Raw genomic sequence first — 20209 nt, 5'->3', positions numbered from 1 at the left:
AAAAACTGGGTTAAAAAAAGTGTATTTCTCCCAGTAAAGAAGGAGAGTATCAATTAGGAAAACTATAATCTAGTTATGCATATTCAAAATTATGTAGAAAATGTATGTTTGCACTTATTTTTTACAAAAGTCCAAACTGTGTAACCAGAAATTTACCTTACAATGATCATGCAAATGTTTTTATTTATTTCCTCTTTTGTTTCTAATAACCGCACAAAAAATTTTCAAATAGCGCAAATCTCTTCTGGAGTGCAATGAGTAACATTTTAGGTAAAAATAAATCTGACTGATTTCAGATTGATTCTGATATAGCAGTAAGTTAAAATGTAGTAATAACAGCCAGCCAACCAGAAATGTTCTTTGAGATTCATCAAACTTCATTGTTAATGTCTTATTGGGCTATGAGGAAGCCGTGGAAGAGAAACAAAAAGCCATATGGGTGAAAATCTGGATTAACAACAGAAAAACCAGGAATATTCAGATGAATAGCTGAAAATAGTACATTACATAAATTTAGAGTGCACTGCAGTGTTCAGTTAAAGCCAATGAAAAAAGTTCCCCCAAAGAACTATTTTTGCAACTGGACAGTGTAAATATTTGATTGTACAATGAAAAATACAATATCCAACAAAGAGAAAGTAAATGTGAGATATAGATTTTTTTTGCATAGCCTTGGTTAAAAGATCTTGTATCTATCTAATTAGAAGAGATTTTAACTACATTTACTTCCAAGTAAGTAAAAAAGGGCTTGCACTTTAGATGCTAGATATGGGCAAGAGTATTTTATTAATGTAATATACACCCTTTGCAATCTAATTTTCATTCTTATCCCAAAGTGAGTAAAGATTCAAAAATACTTACCACAAGGGTCCCAGTTCAACTGCTGTCTTCCCAGTCATTTGGTTATGGCAGTCACATGGAAGCTGCCAGTAAGGATTGTCTGTGAAAAAGAAACAGTAAAACATATTTTTTCTAGATTTGAGTGATATATATGAATGTTATGGAAATTGAAATGTTAATAAATTAAAAGCCATTATAATTACAAAAGTAATTTGTTCTGGCTGTTACTAAACACCATAATTTCAGAAATGGGTGAATTAATCCCTGCAGGCATGCATAAAATATGACCTTATATTACAGCTTACCGTATTTCCTCTGATAATTCTCCTAAATTTGATGGGGAGCTGAAGTTCAAGTGTAATAATAGCATTAACACTTGAACAATGAGATTGAAGTTTGAGTAAAAAAGCTTAGGTTTTGATTTTGATCCAATAACTGCAACTTAATTTAGCCTGCCTCATGGCACTATGAGATACTAGCTTATTTCAGTAAATTCAAGGCAGAAGCTTTTCTCTAAGAAACACTCCATGGAACAGGCAAATTCAAGTTCTGTGGTATCATTATTCAATTCTATATGTCGACTTAGTATGTTTTACAAATATAAACTGAAGTTAAGCCCCACTAATTGTGTACATGATTGTAGCCTTCCTGTGCAATAAGTTCTCATTTCTCATGAAAACAATACCAATATTGTTTTCCATTATTAGCACATTAATGTTATTCTTTATGCTGTTGCTATTTCTCATTGTTAAGATATTTCTGTTGCATAAAGAGGAAGGGTAGAAATAAAATTTATGCAGGACTATCATCTACATTCTAAATCATCACAGTACCAAAATAGTCTGCTACATGTTAATTTGAGAATAGATTACTACTGAACAAACAAGCGACACAAAATGCAGGGGCTCTGGTGATTTTCCTTAACTGAAGAACTACCTGAAATTACAAAACAGAATTACCTTCTATCATGTTGCCCTCTCTTTTGAATATCCTCTCTTCACACCATTGACAGTGAATTAGGTGTCGAATTTTCTTGACAGTATCATCTGCAGAAGAAGGACCTCTCAACACTCTCACTTGTACTAGTACGAAGTGTTCAAGAGCCACAGCAAACAAAACTTCAATGCCTTTGTTGCATCTAGCAGCAGCTCTGTAGAAAGAGAAACTATTAATAGAATCCAGCAAAGGCAAACTCTCCCCAAATATCCTACTCGTAACTTCATGTAGAAGCATGTTTTCAATGGACAATTTTTTGGATTGCTGAATGCAGCCAAGACAAATATAGCAAACCCAATCCATTGATTCCTTCAGTAATCTATTTATATACTGCCCAACATTTATATATTGCCCAACTCCTAGTTACTTTGTGATGGGAAGCAGGTATTATAAAATGCTTTAAAAAAAATCTAAAGTGATAAAACAAAAAGGAGCAAAGATGGCAAAGATAGCTAGCCCAGATGAGAAAAAAAAGAAGAAAAAAAACCTTCAGTCGCACTTGGCAAATGGCTGGGCAGAGTCAGGTATTCAGGGCCCCCACCAGTAGAGTGAAGGCTGCTTGAATCTCAGGGGAACCTCATCATAGGTATCTACATTTTTTTTGTTTAAATCCCTAATTCCATCAAATTGGTTCTTGCATGAATTGAGGCTTAATAAATCTGAACCCAAAATAAAAGTGTAGTTCAAGTTGATGTTTTAAAATGTGCGGGTCTATGCACATTGTACAACTGACTTCTATCCACATAATGAAAAGAGAATTGCCATTCTAGAGGGAAGGCACCCAGCTGGATAAGAGTTCCTTCCCTGTTATAATGTTTTCAAACCAACAGTTGGATGTTATCCCAGAATAATTTCGTGGCATTTCAAAGATCTATACATAATGGGATTGCTGTTGAGGCTTCCTAAATCAATTTGACTAAGAAACCATTTTCATAATCAATCCTGGAATATTTTATCTGATGATTATTCTTATGTAGCATAATTGTTCTCCCTTTATGAAATGGCTCTTTAGTAATTACCTGAATGTGTTTTTTTTGAAAGAAATCTATTTCAATAAGTTCCCAAACTTTTGCAAAATTATTCCCTAGACCTGCAAACCATCAGCCCTAAAACAATTACTAGAGATTCAGTTTCTGCTTATTTTTGTTTAGATTCAGGGACTGTAAAAAGGTTGTAAAGGTCAAAGATACAACATTCATCTTAGTGGATCAAAATTTTTGTATACAGGCTCTGAAGAATTTTTGTGTTTACACATTCATAATTCTTGCTGAAGGTTACTGGGAAATGGGATGCAAAAATCAATTTGCATCAAATCAAAAATCAGAGCCACCTCATACTAGAATTTGAAACTATTCTGGAAATGCAACTGTACCTTGCCACAGCAGCAAGTACCATCCTAGCAGCCAGTTCCTTATAGTATTCTGTCCTGATAATATTGCAACCATAATGACGTTGGGCCACATGCTGCGCTTTTGAATAGAGAGAACTCGTATCTGTTGATGTCACTGAAACAATTCCAAGATTTCTTATATTTCTGAAAGCTGCATCTAGGTAGTTTACTGATGATCCAAATGGGTCCAGGTGGCTGTATGATAATGTAATAAACAGAACATAGCAGTTAAAAATTATACAGGAAAGAATTCAACAGGAATTCCTTTCAGAAAAGTACTGTCTGCCTAAGGTTTTAATTTTATGTATTATATACTTTTTTGTCATAGAATGCACCAGAACAAAGTTCCGGCACTTTTTTTCAATGGATTTCCCAGAGTTGTGTTCTTTTCCTATTGTTTCCCTTCCTATCCTCATTTGTTTTTGAAAATGCCCCGCTGGCGGTACAGTACAAACAGGGTCCCCTCCGGCACTGTCTGCCTCCTCTAGGAGGAGCCATGAGGCACCAGAGCACCACAGCCAGAGCATGGCCTGATTGGCTAGGTTGGACCATGTGGTGTGGAAGCCGATGGGTGCAGTGGGAGACACATAAACATGGAGGTCATCTTTCACGAGAGGGTGAGTGACCCTTTTGCCTTCCCTTACAGAAGGTGGGGTGTGAGGTTAAAGAGGCGAAGCAAGAGGAAAGAAACACGGTTGGCGTAGAAGCTTGCCTGACAGCAAAACTTTGCTGTTTCAGTTCCTTGGGTAGTTCAAAGACTGGGATGTCTATGAAAATCTCTTTTTAGTCTTTTATACTTTATATTCAAACTGAAGAGGGGAAGAATAAGAATAAAGCCAATGTCTTGAGATTTGGAGGTATTATTATTAATAATAATATATATTAATTATGTATTGGTCAGATGTAAAGGTAGACAGACCTACAGTATAAGGTTTAATCAGATCTATTTATTAAATTGGGTTTAACTTAAAGCTAAATTAAAAGTAATCTGTTCACTGACAAATTTTCAACTTTGTTTCAAGTCAATATCCATATTAAACTCCAAATGTAAATTTTTCCACCTTGTTTGACAACTTCTTAAAAATAATTCAATCTTTTACAAGCAACCAAATTTTGTTTTATTGGGCCAATTTCATTCCACATAGAAAGCTGACATTTCCACTCATTAATCTAAATGGGTATGCCAGTGGTAAATGTCCCAAAAGATTAATAAAATACCTTCTTGTAATTTAAAACCACACAGTGCATGGTAACATTAATAGTATTAACGTACCTTGAACAAAATCCTAGTCTTTTAGATACACTAAAAATGGGGGGGGGGGTTTCAACTACAAAGGTAAACCTTGTAGGGTAGACAAGGTGGGTTGTATGATGTGTGGCACCTTTTTTTTTTAACAAAAAAGCACTTATTATATGTAACATTTTTTTAAAAAAATCTAAAGTAAAAAGAGTGTTGAATATATTGACATTTTATGATAATCATTCCAAGATGTTTACAACATAAGATGATTGTAAGAGCTATATACATAGAAAAGTGTGCAGTAAGCTCAATTAACTACCTGAACCCAGATGAAGAATGCAGTTTTCTAAAACTTGGGATTTAATAGATATTGTAGGCAGAAGAAAGTAGCAAGAAACCAAAGTGCAACAATGATTCTTAGAGATACTTTTAAGCAATCTTAATTTTCCAAATCAAAGATTCCAGAACAGAATTAAAATTCCTTCAGCAAGTAATAGCCTAGCACTCATATTCTTCCTCAATCAGTTTGTGATCTAGTTCACAGGATACTAAACCGCAATAGTATATCCTGTGAATTACGCATTTTAGTTGGACTTAAAGAGGCAAACCTTAAGCCTGCATATCAATCTCATTTTTGTGTTTATATCTATATTATTCCCCATCTAGATATTGGGAAGCACAAGTGGACAAAGTGCTGACTGAAGTGAGACAAAACTTACATGAAATCGAATGCTCTCAGATGCATGATGACATTGGCATCCAATTTAGTCACCTCAATGGTAGGCAAGTTTTCTTCCCCTTCTTCCATTGATTCATCGCAGTCATCTTCCTCAAAATTCATCACAACTTTCATCTTATTTAAATGACAGTTTTCTCGAATCATGGTCACTGAATTTTCATTATAGTCATTAATTGTGACTTTTACTGAATTTCCAAGATGCTTTGTCCACTGCAATCCCATTATACCTGGAAGGCAGATGATACATACAAAATGATGAATTTAGCAAAAGGCATGCCTACAGATTTGTGACCTCACTACGCAGAATATAATATTAGGTTTGAATTATTTAGGAAGCACACATATACAGGTAGCCCTTGTTTAATTACCATAATTAGGATCAACAACTTGTTTATTAAGCAAAATGGTCAATAAGTGAAACCACATGTGTGCTTACGATCTTACTTCAGTTTTCCTTTGCTCTACAGAACAGAAGATCATAAATGCAAGAACTGGTAGAAAAGTTACTTTTCATACTGAATCGCTGCTACATAAGGCGGTTGCTAAATGAGGACTACCTGTAGTTCATTTAATAAAACCATGAAATCAAAATAACTTTTCCCAATTCTATTACACATATATATGCACTCATAAAATTTAAAGGCAGGGCAAGCTTTAAAAAAAGGTGCATTCCTAAGCATCTTTATTCAGAAATAAACTCTATTAATAAGACTTACTCCCTCAGATTACAAATTCTCTTTACAAATTATAAATCAAAATACATAACAGCAGACTACCAGTAGCTCCAAATGCATCCAGACATTCCAAAGGTTTCCGTTCCTCAGTTAGAACAGTTAAAGCACAGACTATAAGTTGTCTAAAAGAAAAAAAAAGTATACTGAAAATACACGTAAACCATGCATTTATTATCCTTATATCTTGTTCAAACAATATATAACATAAGGCAGTTGTAATTATTCTTATTGTTTTGGCCAATCTAAAGTACTGAGATTTTTGGTAGAGCTTCAATTGTTCTAGGCAAAGAATTGTCCACTTCTTGTACAATGCTGAGATATAGCGCAATTCATTTGTTTTTGTTTTAAAGGGATAAACCAACTGATTAGCGTTATGTGCAAATAAACCAATGTGACTAATTCACTTAAGTAATTCTTACTTGCTGGCTAATGGCCTTAATAAAAATTGACTTGAATCAAACAGAGTTAAAAAGTCCTGGATTAGCATAATTTGTGAATACAGCCTGTGTAACGTAGTAGTTAGAATGCTAGATTAGAATTGAGGAATCCTTTCAAAATGCAGCTTCTTGATATGTCAATGGATTATGACTATTCCACTCAGTCTTTTTTTTGCAGAAAAATTAAAAATGAGAACCCCTCCCTCAAATGTACATGTCTATTTAGCAATAGCAACAGCACTTAGACTTATATATTGTGTCATAGTGATTTACAGCTCTGTTTAAGCGGTGTACAGAGTCAGCATGTTGCCCCCAATAATCTGAGTCCTCATTTTACTGACCTCAGAAGGATGGAAGGCTGAGTCAACTGTGAGCCGATGAGAATCGAACTGCCGAACTGCTGGCAGCCGGCAATCAGCAGAATTAACTTGCAGTACTGCATTCTAAGTACTGTGCCATCACTGAGAAAAGTAACTTATAACCAGTCCTCACACATCACAGCATTCTCCCTGGACGTATGATCAAAATTCAGGTGCTTGGCAACTGGTGCCTATTTATGACTGTTGCAGCCTCCTGGGATCACGTGATCGCCTTTTACAAAACTTTCCTAGCCGGTTTCTGAGAAGCAAAGTCAATGGGGGAAGCCAGATTCATATAACATGATTCACTTAATAATCATGGCAAAAAAGGTTATAAAATTGGATGCAACTCAGTTAACAATTGCCTTGTTTAGCAGTGGAAATTCTGGTCCCAATTGTGATTGTAAGCTGAGGACTAATTGTAGTCTTGTTTTTTGTAGTTCTGGCTATTATTTTAGTTCAAACCTCACTTGTATTCTTGGTTGACTGACTGGGTTTCTAATAATTTATTAGGTTCCCTTAAATCCTTTATAACCCACAATACAGCAAAAATGTATATAATTATTGGTGTCTGTTAATAAGAAAATTCACAATATTTATTTATAATTCTTCCCCAAACAATTTTATCATTTCTTACCTGTTAAGTTTCATTTTGGGGTTAAAATAGGAATCTGTTTTCTGAGGTGTTGAATAGTTAGGAAGGACTTGTACATCTGTGTCCGCTTCCTTCAGTACTTCATATTTAGGAGCAAGGGCTAAGGATTATTTTCAGATGAAAGAGCGTTATAGCCCATTTCAGATGATCATTCAAAGTTTCAAAGATCAGAATCAATCCTATTCTAATTTGCTAAATGATACTAATCAGTGTTTCCACATTGGGACTGTATAAAAGATGGAAAGTGAGTTCTAAAATGTGCACATGAATGGTGAGATGGTTCTAGGAACAACTATCTGGCTAAGATTATTGTTCCCGACTCCTTTAACCTTGGTTAATAAAGACAGGAGTGAATGAGAGAGTCCTACTGATACCTGCATGCTGTATAGTTTAAAACTACCATGACAGTTAGATTCAAATTGAAATATGTGGGGTATTAAAAAGAGACATTCGAAGAAGTAAAGCAGGTTTCTGATAATACTTAAAACTATTTTATGGTGAAATGTTACCACTATGCCATCATATTAAAGAGAATTTAAGCTGTGCTTAGATTTTGTCACAATCCTTAAAAGAGATCCTTATTAGAAAAAAAATCATGTGGTAAAATATATGACAGTTTTTATAGAAATTCTAGAGCCAAAGACAGGAAATCTCTTGGTTAGGGACTATTTCTAAAGACATCTCCTACAACTGTTTTACATTAAGTATGTCAGCTAGAACTATTAAGGGTTGTAGTTAAGAACAGATGAAAACCAATATATATATATATATACATACATACACACACATACACATATATCCATATCCATATCTATATATATTTGGTCATTCGGGTTTTTCCCCACGTTGAATTGGAGGTATCAAGGCAACGTTTCGACGAAATCTGATCCGTCATCCTCAGGCTGGTGACTTCAGCTTCGTTCTTCTGGGAGAAGTGTGTGATAGTGGCTGTTTTTTCTTCTTTTTTAAACTGCCAGAGGGGGTGTGTTCTGTGGGTGGAGGCTTGGCTGTGTTCTGATGGGGTGGAGGTGTGCTCTGATTGGGTGGGGGCTTAGCTGTGTTCTGATTGGGTGGGAGTGTGTTTTGAATGGGGGCTGTGTTCTGATTGGGTGGGGATGTGTTTTGAGTGGATGGGCTGGTCTCAGCTGCCAGCCTTAGACCTGAACTGGTGAGTTGTGCTGCTTTTGTTCGGCTCCGTGTTTGTGGTGGTGCCATGTTTTTATAGTGGGTGTCAGTTTGCTTATTGTGTGGTTTGGAGGGGTTTAAAGTGGCTAATGTTGCAGCTGTAGTTAGGTTTCTGTTTTGTGGTTGTGTGTCATTCTCGTTGTGGGTTCGGATTTGCTTTTTGAATGTTTGTGTGGTGGTGATGTCATGTGATGTTATGAGTTTGGGTCTGGTATCATTCTTGGTGGTTGAGACTCGTCTGTCAATCAAGGCGGGTTTCCAAATGGCTGGTAGGCGAGAGGTATCATCTCGTTTGTTCATGCTGTGGGGGCGGTCTTCTATCTCGATGGCTTCTCTGATTATTCTGTTGTTAAAATGTTCAATTTTGGCGATAGTTCTGGTTTTTTTAAATTCAATTTCGTTTCCATTGGTTTTAAAGTGTTGGAACAGGGATGAAGTTTATTCTCCCTTTCTGAGTGAGTTCCTGTGCTCTTCAATGCGTGCACTTATTCTTCTGTTGGTCTGTCCGATGTATGTGGTGGGGCAGGTGGGGCATGGGATTTCATATACTCCTTGGTTTTCTAACCCAATTATGTCTTTGGGGTTCTTAGGATGGTGGATATTTTTCTGTCTGTGCAGAATGCTGTTTTGATGTTGTGTTTGTGGAGGATCTTGCTGATTCTGTCTGTGATCCCTTTTAAGTATGAGAGGAGGGCTTTGCCATTTTCTTGTTCTCTGTCTTGGATTTTTGTGGGTGTCTCTCTTCGGATTAAGTTGGTAATCATGTTTCTTTAGAATCCGTTGGCTGTTAGTACGTTAGCGAGAGTGTGTAGTTCGGTTTTTAGGTGTTGTTCGTCAGCTAGGTGTTTTGTTCTGGAGATGAGTGTCTTGGCTACAGAGTTGATCTGTGCTGGGTGGTGGTGTGAGAGTGCATTCAGGTAGCGGTTTGTGTGTGTTTTTTTATGGTAGATAGTGTGTCCTAGGGAGCCGTTGGATTTCTTGTAGACTAAGACGTCAAGGAAGGGAACTTGATTGTTAGCTTCTGTTTCCATGGTGAATTGTATTTTGGGGTGTAGGCTGTTGAGGTGTGTGAGGAAGTCATCCAGTTTTTCTTTGCCGTGTGGCCAGATTACAAAGGTGTCATCTACGTATCTGAGCCAGAGTTTGGGTTTGTGGTTGGATTTTTCTAGAGCGAGGGTTTCAAATTATTCCATGTAGAGGTTTGCGATGACAGGTGAAAGGGGTGATCCCATGGGTGCTCCTTCTATTTGTTTGTATCTTTGTCACTCAGAAAGGGAGAACAAACTTCATCCCTGTTCCAATACTTTAAAACCACTGGACACGAAATTGATTTTAAAAAAACCAGAACTATTGCCAAAATTGAACATTTTAACAACAGAATAATCAGAGAAGCCATCGAGATAGAAAAACGCACCCACAGCATGAACAAACGAGATACCTCTCGCCTACCAGCCATTTGGAAACCCGCCTTGATTGACAGACGAGTCTCAACCACCAAGAATGATACCAGACCCAAACTCATGATAACATCACATGACATCACCACCACACAAACATTCAAAAAGCAAATCCGAACCCACAACGAGAACGACACACAACCATAAAACAGAAACCTAACTACAGCTGCAACATTAGCCACTTTAAACCCCTCCAAACCACACAATAAGCAAACTGACACCCACTATAAAAACATGGCACCACCACAAACACGGAGCCGAACAAAAGCAGCACAACTCACCAGTTCAGGTCTAAGGCAGCTGAGACCAGCCTATCCACTCAAAACACATCCCCACCCAATCAGAACACAGCCCCCATTCAAAACACACTCCCACCCAATCAGAACACAGCTAAGCCCCCACCCAATCAGAGCACAACTCCACCCCATCAGAACACAGCCAAGCCTCCACCCACAGAACACACCCCCTCTGGCAGTTTAAAAAAGAAAAAACAGCCACTATCACACACTTCTCCCAGAAGAACGAAGCTGAAGTCACCAGCCTGAGGATGACAGATGAGATTTCGTCGAAACGTTGCCCTGATACCTCCAATTCTACGTGGGAAAAAACCCGAATGACCAAAGATCTACATACAAACACCCGCAAAAACCTCAGAAAACATATATATTTCTGAATCAATGTTGGGAAACAAACAAAATAGTATACACACACACACACACACACACACACACACACATTGTTTCCCAACATTGATTCAGAAATGGTGGCAGTGTAATTCAGAAACTTTTGGCAGCCACAAATTCACTACTTATGTCTTAGAAGTATTTCATAATCAACATTTTAAAATTGTACAATTAAAAAAGAACAAAAAAGGACATATGCTTTTCTAGAGGAAGAAAACAAACTACAAAATACGATCCTTGAAAAACAGTTATTTCCCCCGACAATTAAATCCAATAAAATAACACTTCACTATGTAACATTGTTAACAACTCAGCTTACCCTCTTTAAACAAATAAGGTCAAATAAAGATACATAAAAATTGTACCTAGAAATTACAGAAACCTTGTCCTGTTAAGATGTTCTGAGTTCCTAGACAGAAATATAAAACCATAAAGTTTCACTATTCTAAATTTATCGTATATTCAGTCTATGACACTGAATGTTCAAAATAATGAGATCTTTATGAAGAAAAAACAGAGATATATTAACTACTTACTTGAAGTAAACCTTGATTCAGTTTCTCCTTTATTTACATGTCGTTTAATATGTCCTACCATATCACTTCTTCGGCTGATCGTTGCTGAACAGATAATACAATGATAATGTGATCCCATTTTTATGGATATCTGTAACACACAACACATACAAATCTAAAGTTCAATAAATGCTTTTATTAATATTATACTGTATCTATGTCTTATATTTAAAAAGGAGTCCTAGTTCAATTATATTTTAACCTATAATTCATCAAGAAAATTTAATTAAAATTAAGGTATTTTTTTGAAAATTGTATTAACACCAAGATTTTAATTTATTGAACTCAAAAAACAAACTAAAGTTTAGATCAGAATTTTATCAAGTGATACTGCTAGAATACTGCAATACATTCTATATGTAAGATGATTTTGAAAGTAGTTTAGAACAGAAATTTCAGTATCCAATGAATTACTAATGAATAAAGCAAGAATATGTTATCAACTGCTGAAAGAATTGCATTCATTCTCAACTTGTTTCTGGGTGCAATCTAATTAAAGGTAAGAGAAACCTGATAGTATGCTTTCTTTTCTTACATACTTCTCCCGAGCACTGAGATCATTGGCCTATATCTCTGGCTTATATATTACTTCAACTCCCTTATTTATCTGAAAGTATCCTGAGAAGAATAAGATGAAAATCTGTATCAGTGTTGGTACTTTTATTATGTCATTCCCTTCACATTACTGTGATTTTTAAGATAAATATTTTTATCCATTCTTCTGGCTTTTTAGGAATTATCGCTCAGATCCGGTTTGGACTCTGACTGGGCAGAGTCTGACGTGGAGGAATCGGACGGTCTTGAGCATGTTATCTGGACTGAGTTCGATCCTGTTTCCCCTGATTATGTGGACAGGATGATGAGGAGGCTGAGCTCCACCACCTGTTTGTTGGACCTGTGCCCCTCCTGGCTGGTTTATGCGGCTCGGGAGGAGACACGAAGCTGGTTCCAGGCAGTAATAACTGTTTCCTTGAAGGAGGGTGTCTTCCCCGCCTCCCTGAAGGAGGCGGTGGTGAGACCCCTCCTCAAGAAGCCTGCCCTGGACCCAGCTGTTTTAAATAACTATCGTCCAGTCTCTAACCTCCGCTTTCTGGTGAAGGCTGTTGAGAGTGTGGTGGCGCATCAGCTTCCTCTGTTCCTGGATGAAACTGATTATCTGGACCCGTACCAATCGGGTTTCAGGCCTGGGCACAGCACAGAGACGGCATTGGTCGTGCTGGTGAATGATCTCTGGCGGGCTCGGGACAGGGGTTGTTCCTCTGTCCTAGTCCTATTAGACCTCTCAGTGGCTTTCGATACCATCGACCATGGTATCCTACTGCGGCATCTCAGGGGGTTGGGAGTGGGGGGCACTGTTTTGCGGTGGTTCTCCTATCTCCTGGGCCGCTCGCAGTCGGTGTTGACGGGAGGGCAGAGGTCCGCCCCGAGGCCTCTTGTTTGTGGAGTTCCTCAGGGGTCGGTTCTCTCGCCCCTCCTGTTCAACATCTATATGAAGCCGCTGGGCGAGATCATTCGTGGTTTTGGGGTGGGGTATCATCAGTACGCTGATGATACCCAACTTTTTTTCTCCACCCCAAACCAACCCAGCGATGCCCTCGCCGTGATGTCCCGTTGCCTGGAAGCGGTCCAGGTCTGGATGGGGAGAAACAGGCTTTGTCTCAATCCTGCCAAGACTGAGTGGCTGTGCATACCGGCATCTTGGGTCAACCAGACTATTCCATCTCTAACGATGGGGGGTGAGGTGTTACCCCCCGTTGATAGGGCTCGCAACTTGGGCGTCCTCCTGGATTCGCAGCTCACTTTCGAAGACCATATAGGAGCTGTGACCAGGGGGGCTTTTGCCCAGGTTTGCCTGGTGCACCAGTTGCGACCCTACCTGGACCGAGATGCCCTACGCACAGTCACTCATGCGCTCCTGACCTCCCGTTTAGACTACTGCAACGCTCTCTACATGGGGCTGCCCTTGAGGACCACCCGGAGGCTTCAACTGGTGCAGAATGGGGCCGCGCGTGATGGGGGTCTCCCGATATTCCCATGTAACACCTCTACTCCGCGAGCTGCATTGGCTTCCAGTTGCCCTTCGGGTGAGATTCAAGGTGCTGGTGATGACCTATAAAGCCCTAAATGGCGAGGGTCCGGGATATTTGAGGGAACACCTGCTGCCAGCATCAAGTTCCCTTCGTCCAGTACACTCCCACAGGGAGGGTCTCCTCAGGGTGCCGCCGGTTAAAGACTGCCGCCGGGTAACACCCAGGGGTAGGGCCTTCTCAGTGGGTGCGCCTGCCCTGTGGAACCAGCTGCCTGCGGAGCTTAGGACTGCCCCCCAACCTCCGTTCATTCCGCCGGGACCTGAAGACCTGGCTCTTCGAGCTCTCTGGCCCAGGCTGAGAATATTTTTAATTTTAATTGGGTTTTAATTTTCTCAGGGTTCTATTTAATCTCTTTTAATTTGTTTTAACATTTGTATTGACTGTTTTTTAAATGCCCTGTAAACCGCCCTGAGTCCTTCGGGAAAGGGCGGTATATAAATCTAAATAAATAAATAAACTGGAACATCATACTATTGATAAATTCCATACTCAAATATTTCTGTCACAAATCCTACAAATCTTTTTTGTAGTTCTAGCATTTCTGACACAACTATATTAGAATAATAAAATTACTCAATACTTTTACTATCTGCCTGCTATCCTCATTTATATAACTTTACTACATAAAAATAAATCCTATATGTTCTACTACTACAGACTTCTGTATAGTCTGCTTTGAACTTTTTCCACTTTTCTCAACTACTATTTATATCACAGAAAAAGGAACCATTTTAACAGAAAAGAGTATACATACCTCAGGATTGAACAGTGGAGTCCTTGGTGCTCTTTGAGTTTTTATTAGTTGCTTACAGATGTTTCATTATAATTATCTGATTAGGTAACATTATCAATGCTAGAGAATGTGGGGTTTGCTCCTGGTTTATGTGCAGTAGCTTCCCCTACTATGGCTGGTGGGGGTATGGTTTTCTCCTTGGTAGTTTGATTAGATCAGGTAGTCACACAACTCGTACGTGATCACTCAACCCACTACAGCACAACCAATACAAGACATGAAACTACCATAAATCAAATACATCTCAGAAGCAAACAATAAATTATTTCAAGCATACAGCATTACCCTAGCACTTAAACCAACTAAAAGTCAAAAGATACAACTTTTTAAACTCAGAACAGCTGGACAAACTCAACCATAGTTTCAAGTACAAAAGCATGAGCATCCTAGACCAAGCTAAATCTGAAAGCTCTAGGGCAGGGGTATCAAACTCAATTTCATTGAGGGCCGCATCAGCATTGCGGTTGCCCTCAGGGGGCCGGGTGGGTATGGCCAGGGTGGGTGTGGCTAGAGTGTGTATGGCCTACTGGGTGGGCATGGCCAGCTCTACATCGTTCACATCAAGGGTGCCTATGAGGGCCTGGGCAGGAGTGGGACAAATCTGAGGGTCTCTGGCAGAAGGAGGGTCTCTGGGCCAGGGCCAAGGCAGTGGGGGCCGTTCCCTCACTGTTTCCAGGATGGCTTCACGGGCCACATGAAACCACTTCGCGGGCCGGATCCAGCCCTTGGGCCTTGTGTTTGACATGTCTGCTCTAGGGAATTCCTGGAAGCTTGACATTCAGACAAATCAACTTTCAATAAATACACAGTGATAAAGCATATTTGCATACTATTCAAAACGGAAATAAAAAAACTAAAAAAGAAATAGGGCAGAATACATCCACTAGAGCAGCTATCACCAAATAAACAGGAATTAACATCAAATACTCAAGTACAAAACAATAGTCTACTTAAGAAACTACCAAAGAGAAAACCACATCTCTACCAACCCTATCAGAGCAAAGTTCTGTACATAAACAGGGAGCAAATCCCACATTTAGTAGTATTGATGTTGTTATCTAGTCAAATAATGCAATGTCTGCAGGCAAACAATCAACCTCAAAGAGCACCAAAGATTTCACAGAACCATTTTGTTTCTTTTGGTTAGAATAAAAATATAGGCAAGGTAGCATCACATAGAATATGTAACTGAAAGAAAAAAGTAGTTATAAACCTTCCCATAATAACATGTAATTCTCTTATATACAAAATACCTAGTAACAAATAAACTTTCTGTCACTATTACCTATTATGCACAAAGAGGTACAAAACAGGTACAAAGTTTACATTGTAAACTGAATATTTATAGTGAATACTGAACGGAATATAGATAAATAGCTAAAAAAATATAATGTCTGAAAGGAAAGCTTATTGCCCCCATTAACTAGAGAGCTCAAGTTCAAAATTGAGATGAATGTAATTCATAAATAACTAAAATGGAACTTATCATAGCAACAATTCACATAGCTGAATAGCTGTTACCTGGTCTCCTACAACATTTGGTTTCACCGGCCGGCACGGCAAGTCACAGATGCACATTCTGTAGCCTGAAAATCAAAAAAGACATTGGACATCTCTAAATGATTACGCAGTTGTCAACACTGAATTCATTCATGTTCTAAAGTTCTATTTTGTCAAACTGTTTTAACTTTTTGAAATGTTATACATTGGAAATAAAATGTTAATCACCACTAATAATGTACATTTCGTAATCTGAGATGTGGGGAGAGGAAGGTGATAGCTTCAAATCATCACCATGATTGTGCATCCATATTTTTAAAGCAAGTGACTAATTATATAAAGCTGATAAGCGGGAGAAAGCTTATATTAACACAAAATTTTTTTCATAAATAACATCAATGCAATTAAAGACTTTACTAATATCTCTTTTGGTCAATCAAGTGGTCTAAAGGAAAAAAAATCTTTCCAGCTATAAGTAATTGGAAATGATGGCATGTTCCTTTAGAGTGTGGGGAAGAACTCATGACACTTTTTTAAATAGAAAATATATAGTTGATGGGGTAGGAAGAAAAAAGAAAAGACAGCTCAAGTAGGGCTTTCTTTTTCTCTCATTCTAGCAAGACAAATTTAGAAAACTTAGATTAATAGATTAACAATTAAAATTAGCAATTAAAGCCAGCAGTATTAATTAAAAAAACCAAAACATTAGAGATATTTATGTATAAGGACAAACTAACTACAATTCTGTTTGGAATTAGGATTCGATTTATATATTGCTACAACATTCGATAAAAATTCCCCGAATGGTGAATTTTAACTCACACATAGTCTAATAATCTCATTCTGAACTTGAACCAAAAATAAAATGTATATGAGCATGTGAAACCAGCATTATATACACAACTGAACAGTCTTTACTATTTATATTGCTCAGATGCTAAGATGTACATTTCATATTTCCATTTTGCAGGACAGAGGGGGATTGAATTCATTTTAGTAGGCATTTTAAAAAAAATCAAGAAGAAAAACAGAAAGTGAGAAAAACAAAATACCAGATGAAGATATGCAATGGCTTCCCTGGCCACAGCTGCCACCTGGTCATCAAACAGGTGCTGTAAGTCCAGGAAGACCTTTGAATGGAGAAGTGTCACCCTATCCAAGAGCAAAAACAAAAAAACAAAACAAAACCCCGGCCCTGAAGCCTGGCTCTTCACCTACTGTGGCTGACACCTCTTTTTCTTTGTTCCCTTCTGGGTTTGTTATCTCTGTAATCTTTGTTCTTTTTTGTTATGTGTTGTTTTAAATGTATTTAACAATTTGCAAACCACTGAGAGTCACTAGACATATGTACCCAATAAAAAACTTTAAACCACAGTTCTTTTTCACAGTCATTCAGGATGTATTCATTCACTTAAAAGCCATTTAATCTCTTGGCAAGTATTGCAAAAAAAGCTTGCAGCTTATTCATTAGAGAGGTCTATACAACTCTAGGTGAATTGGATTGTTCCTTCCCCTCTTTTGTAAATCAAGGAAATAAAAGCTTCTTGCCAAGAAGAGGGAATAGTTAACATTGCTATTCTATTCTTTGCCTGAATTAATGGTTAAATCTATCTTTCCTGGAAGGTCTTATTATATTGTAGAAAAAAACTTGTCCTGAAGTTTTGTTGAATTTTATCTCTTCCTTTATTGAAGTATACTTTCCATTTCATACAGAAGTATTTATTTTTCTTGAGCTTTTTTGTGGATTATATTTATTTAAAAGAGTTGTATGCCATCTACCTTTTGGCACACAACTCTGAGAAGATAACAATAAACACACACACACACACACACACACACACAAACACACAAAACAGTACAAGAAAAAAATCAAGGCAATTCAACTATTCTCAAAATCAATCTTCTATATCTATTCATCTTACTATCTCCTTGTCTCCAACTTTATTGTCCTAAACCTTGAGGCAAAAGTCAGCTTTTTTCTTCTCTTGAACTCTGACCATTATAAATTAAAGAATGCCCCTGTGATCATGTTTGAGTTACAGCATTAATTACAGAAAAAAACTAACAGTTGTCATCTAACTGTATTAGTATTCATAATGGTGTTTTAGATACATTTACCTTCAAATTCAACAGACACTTTCCAATGAAGATTCTGAAGGTGGCGACGGAGCTTGTGACTACTGCAAGCTTTGAACCTCTCTTCAGGACATAATGGGCAGGACCTCTTGTCAGCTGATAATTTAAATTAAACCAAAATAAGAGAAAAATATACAAAAACCCAATCTTTCAGTTTTGAAATAAGGAAAACAATTGCTTAAGGTTTTTTTGTCAATGTACAGATGTACTATTTGCATCTCAACAATTTGCAATCAAATCATTATGTACAGAAGTAGTATTTCCATCTCAACAAAACCACTTACAATCACATAATTAACAGCTCAAATATCTAAGAAACTTATTTGCTTTAAAAGCCATGGTTTAAGGTTTAGTTGAATTAGTGTTGAAATATCTGTGATCCAAGACAGTAGTAGAAATCTTTTATTTTTTTCATACAACTAAGAGAATAATCTAAGTTTACTATAAAAATAAGTAGCACATCATTGCTTACTCAACACACACTTTTCTTTGTTCCTTTCCATCTATTACTGATGAATTTGCTCCCAAGCCTCTGTGAAATGAATTCTACTGCATCTTCTTACTTGGATCTGACAAGGATAGAACTACAAGTATAACCCAAATAAGTGAAATGATAATTCTGTTCTTTTTCCTTTAAAATCTTTTATTTACTATTAATTTTGGTAATTCTTTACTGCTAAGCTTGTAAGCCGCCCTGAGTCTTCGGAGAAGGGCGGGATATAAATGGAATTAAAATAAATAAAAATAAATATTGCCTAGATCAGAGGTCCCCAACCTTTTGGGCACTAGGGACCCGTTCCGTGGAGAAAGGTTTATCTGCGGACAGGAGGGTGTGTGGGTTTGTGTACTGCCTGCATCTCGTGGATGGGGCTTTGCTTGTTTGTGCGGACCAGTTGCTGGCATGCCACGGCCCAGTACCAGTCCATGGACCAGGGGTTGGGGACCCCTGGCCTAGATAACCATCAGGGATGCATGACTCCTTATTTGGTTCTATTTTAAGATCAGTAATATAGTTTCCTCAGATTATCTCAGTTTTCTGTAGTTACCAAGCAAAGTACTTGTCCAAGAACTGAATGCCGCAAGTATTTCATTTCAACCATTTGTTGTTTCTTCCGGAAATAATTTAAATACCTGCCAGTTGTTGGTCTTCATTCTTGGAATCAAAGGAAATTAGGCAGCCTTCCTGCAAATCAGCCAGTTTTTCTAAATCATCAAGGGTCCTCTGAATTGAAATATGTTTCTCTAAAATAAACAATTCAAATTACTTTTCAGCAAAGGCTGTGTGTGTGTGTGCGTGTGTGTGCGCACTATACATAAATACCACTTAATTTCAATCTTTCAAAACCTTTAAGTTTGGAGTCTTTGTGCACTGTATCTCTCAAGCAATCCTGTTTTTACAATGGCCCACACATATCTAGTCATCTTGCCTATTATGTTATCATAGCTATGTAATAGTACAAATCCAAAAGACTAAAAATTCATTACGAACCTCATACTAAATTTCCACAACAGCTCATACATTGACAACATATTTATGTTAAAATAGTACATAGGCTTGTAACTGGAATATCTGTGGATCTCATCAGCTATATTTGAGGATTATCTGACCAACTGAGTGTGTTTGGCTTGCAAGTTTGAATGGTCATTCAATGAGTGGTTGTTAAATGAGGACCATCTGTAATATCAAAAAATGTTCATGCCATTTGTAAATTCATACATGTTCATAGGTTGCACTGAAAGCAAAGAATTTCCTCCATGGAATTAGGTTTAAACTCTGATTTCTATCTTTAAAAAGGTTAACTTTTTGGCTCAGTGATAAAGAATAAATAGTGTATTTTGCTTTTATGTATCTCTGGGCATAATTTGGAATAGCTGGTGTTGAATATTTACTTAAGTGTATATATTTAATTGCCCCTTCATGGATTACTGCCTTGTCGTGGCGAAGGGGCTTGCATAATTCAATGAAGCTATGAGCTATGCCGTGCAGGGCCACCCAAGACGGAAAGGTCATAGCAGAGAGTTCTGACAAAATGTGATCCACTGGAGAAGGAAATGGCAACCCACTCCAGTATCTTTGCCATGAAAACCCTATGGACAGTACCAAAAGGCAAAACGATATGACGCTGGAAGATGAGCCCCTCAGGTCGGAAGGCGTCCAATATGCTACTGGGGAAGAGCAGAGGGCTAGTACTAGTAGCACCAGAAAGAATGAAGCGACTGGGCCAAAGCCGAAAGGACGTTCAGCTGTGGATGTGTCTGGTGGTGAAAGGAAAGTCCGATGCTGTAAAGATTTTTTCTCCATAGGAACCTGGAATGTAAGATCCATGAATCAAGGAAAGCTGGACGTGGTCAAACAAGAGATGACAAGACTGAACATTGACATCTTAGGTATCAGCGAAC

The 20209-nt window shown here is 37.8% G+C and overlaps 1 protein-coding gene and 1 long non-coding RNA gene across 9 annotated transcripts in view; one reads left to right on the top strand and one right to left on the bottom strand.

The window, feature by feature from the left end:
- Positions 1–20209, bottom strand: part of TRMT1L (tRNA methyltransferase 1L) — a 64231-nt gene that overhangs the window by 35825 nt on the left and 8197 nt on the right. For 5 of the 6 annotated variants that reach the window (XR_014492064.1, XR_014492065.1, XM_083359080.1 and 2 more), the window contains exons 3-12: positions 18941–19051; positions 17792–17905; positions 15695–15759; positions 11252–11381; positions 7373–7490; positions 5982–6061; positions 5186–5432; positions 3209–3421; positions 1800–1990; positions 862–940 (exon numbers count right to left, since the gene is read on the bottom strand). Coding sequence is in view for 4 of the 6 variants with exons in the window: in XM_083359080.1 (XP_083215206.1) it covers positions 862–940; positions 1800–1990; positions 3209–3421; positions 5186–5432; positions 5982–6061; positions 7373–7490; positions 11252–11381; positions 15695–15759; positions 17792–17905; positions 18941–19051 (1348 nt within the window). In the remaining 2 variants the exon portion in view is untranslated. Of the gene's footprint in view, positions 1–861; positions 941–1799; positions 1991–3208; positions 3422–5185; positions 5433–5981; positions 6062–7372; positions 7491–11251; positions 11382–15694; positions 15760–17785; positions 17906–18940; positions 19052–20209 lie in introns of those variants that run through there. The other variant, XM_083359082.1, reaches the window with a different exon arrangement.
- Positions 679–17283, top strand: LOC310638235. Of its 3 annotated transcripts, XR_014492069.1 has the most exons (4): positions 3711–3843; positions 5133–5245; positions 6723–6908; positions 16644–17283. It is a non-coding gene; the product is annotated as an uncharacterized lncRNA (long non-coding RNA). The 3 variants fall into 3 exon arrangements; XR_014492067.1 differs by lacking the exons at positions 3711–3843; positions 6723–6908 and adding an exon at positions 679–732; XR_014492068.1 differs by lacking the exon at positions 6723–6908.

This window comes from Vipera ursinii (assembly GCF_947247035.1).
Source record: "Vipera ursinii genome assembly, chromosome: 3".
Taxonomy (NCBI): Eukaryota; Metazoa; Chordata; class Lepidosauria; order Squamata; family Viperidae; genus Vipera; species Vipera ursinii.
Note: the sequence above shows the minus strand (reverse complement) of the source record. Positions and strands in the feature narration are given on the sequence as shown.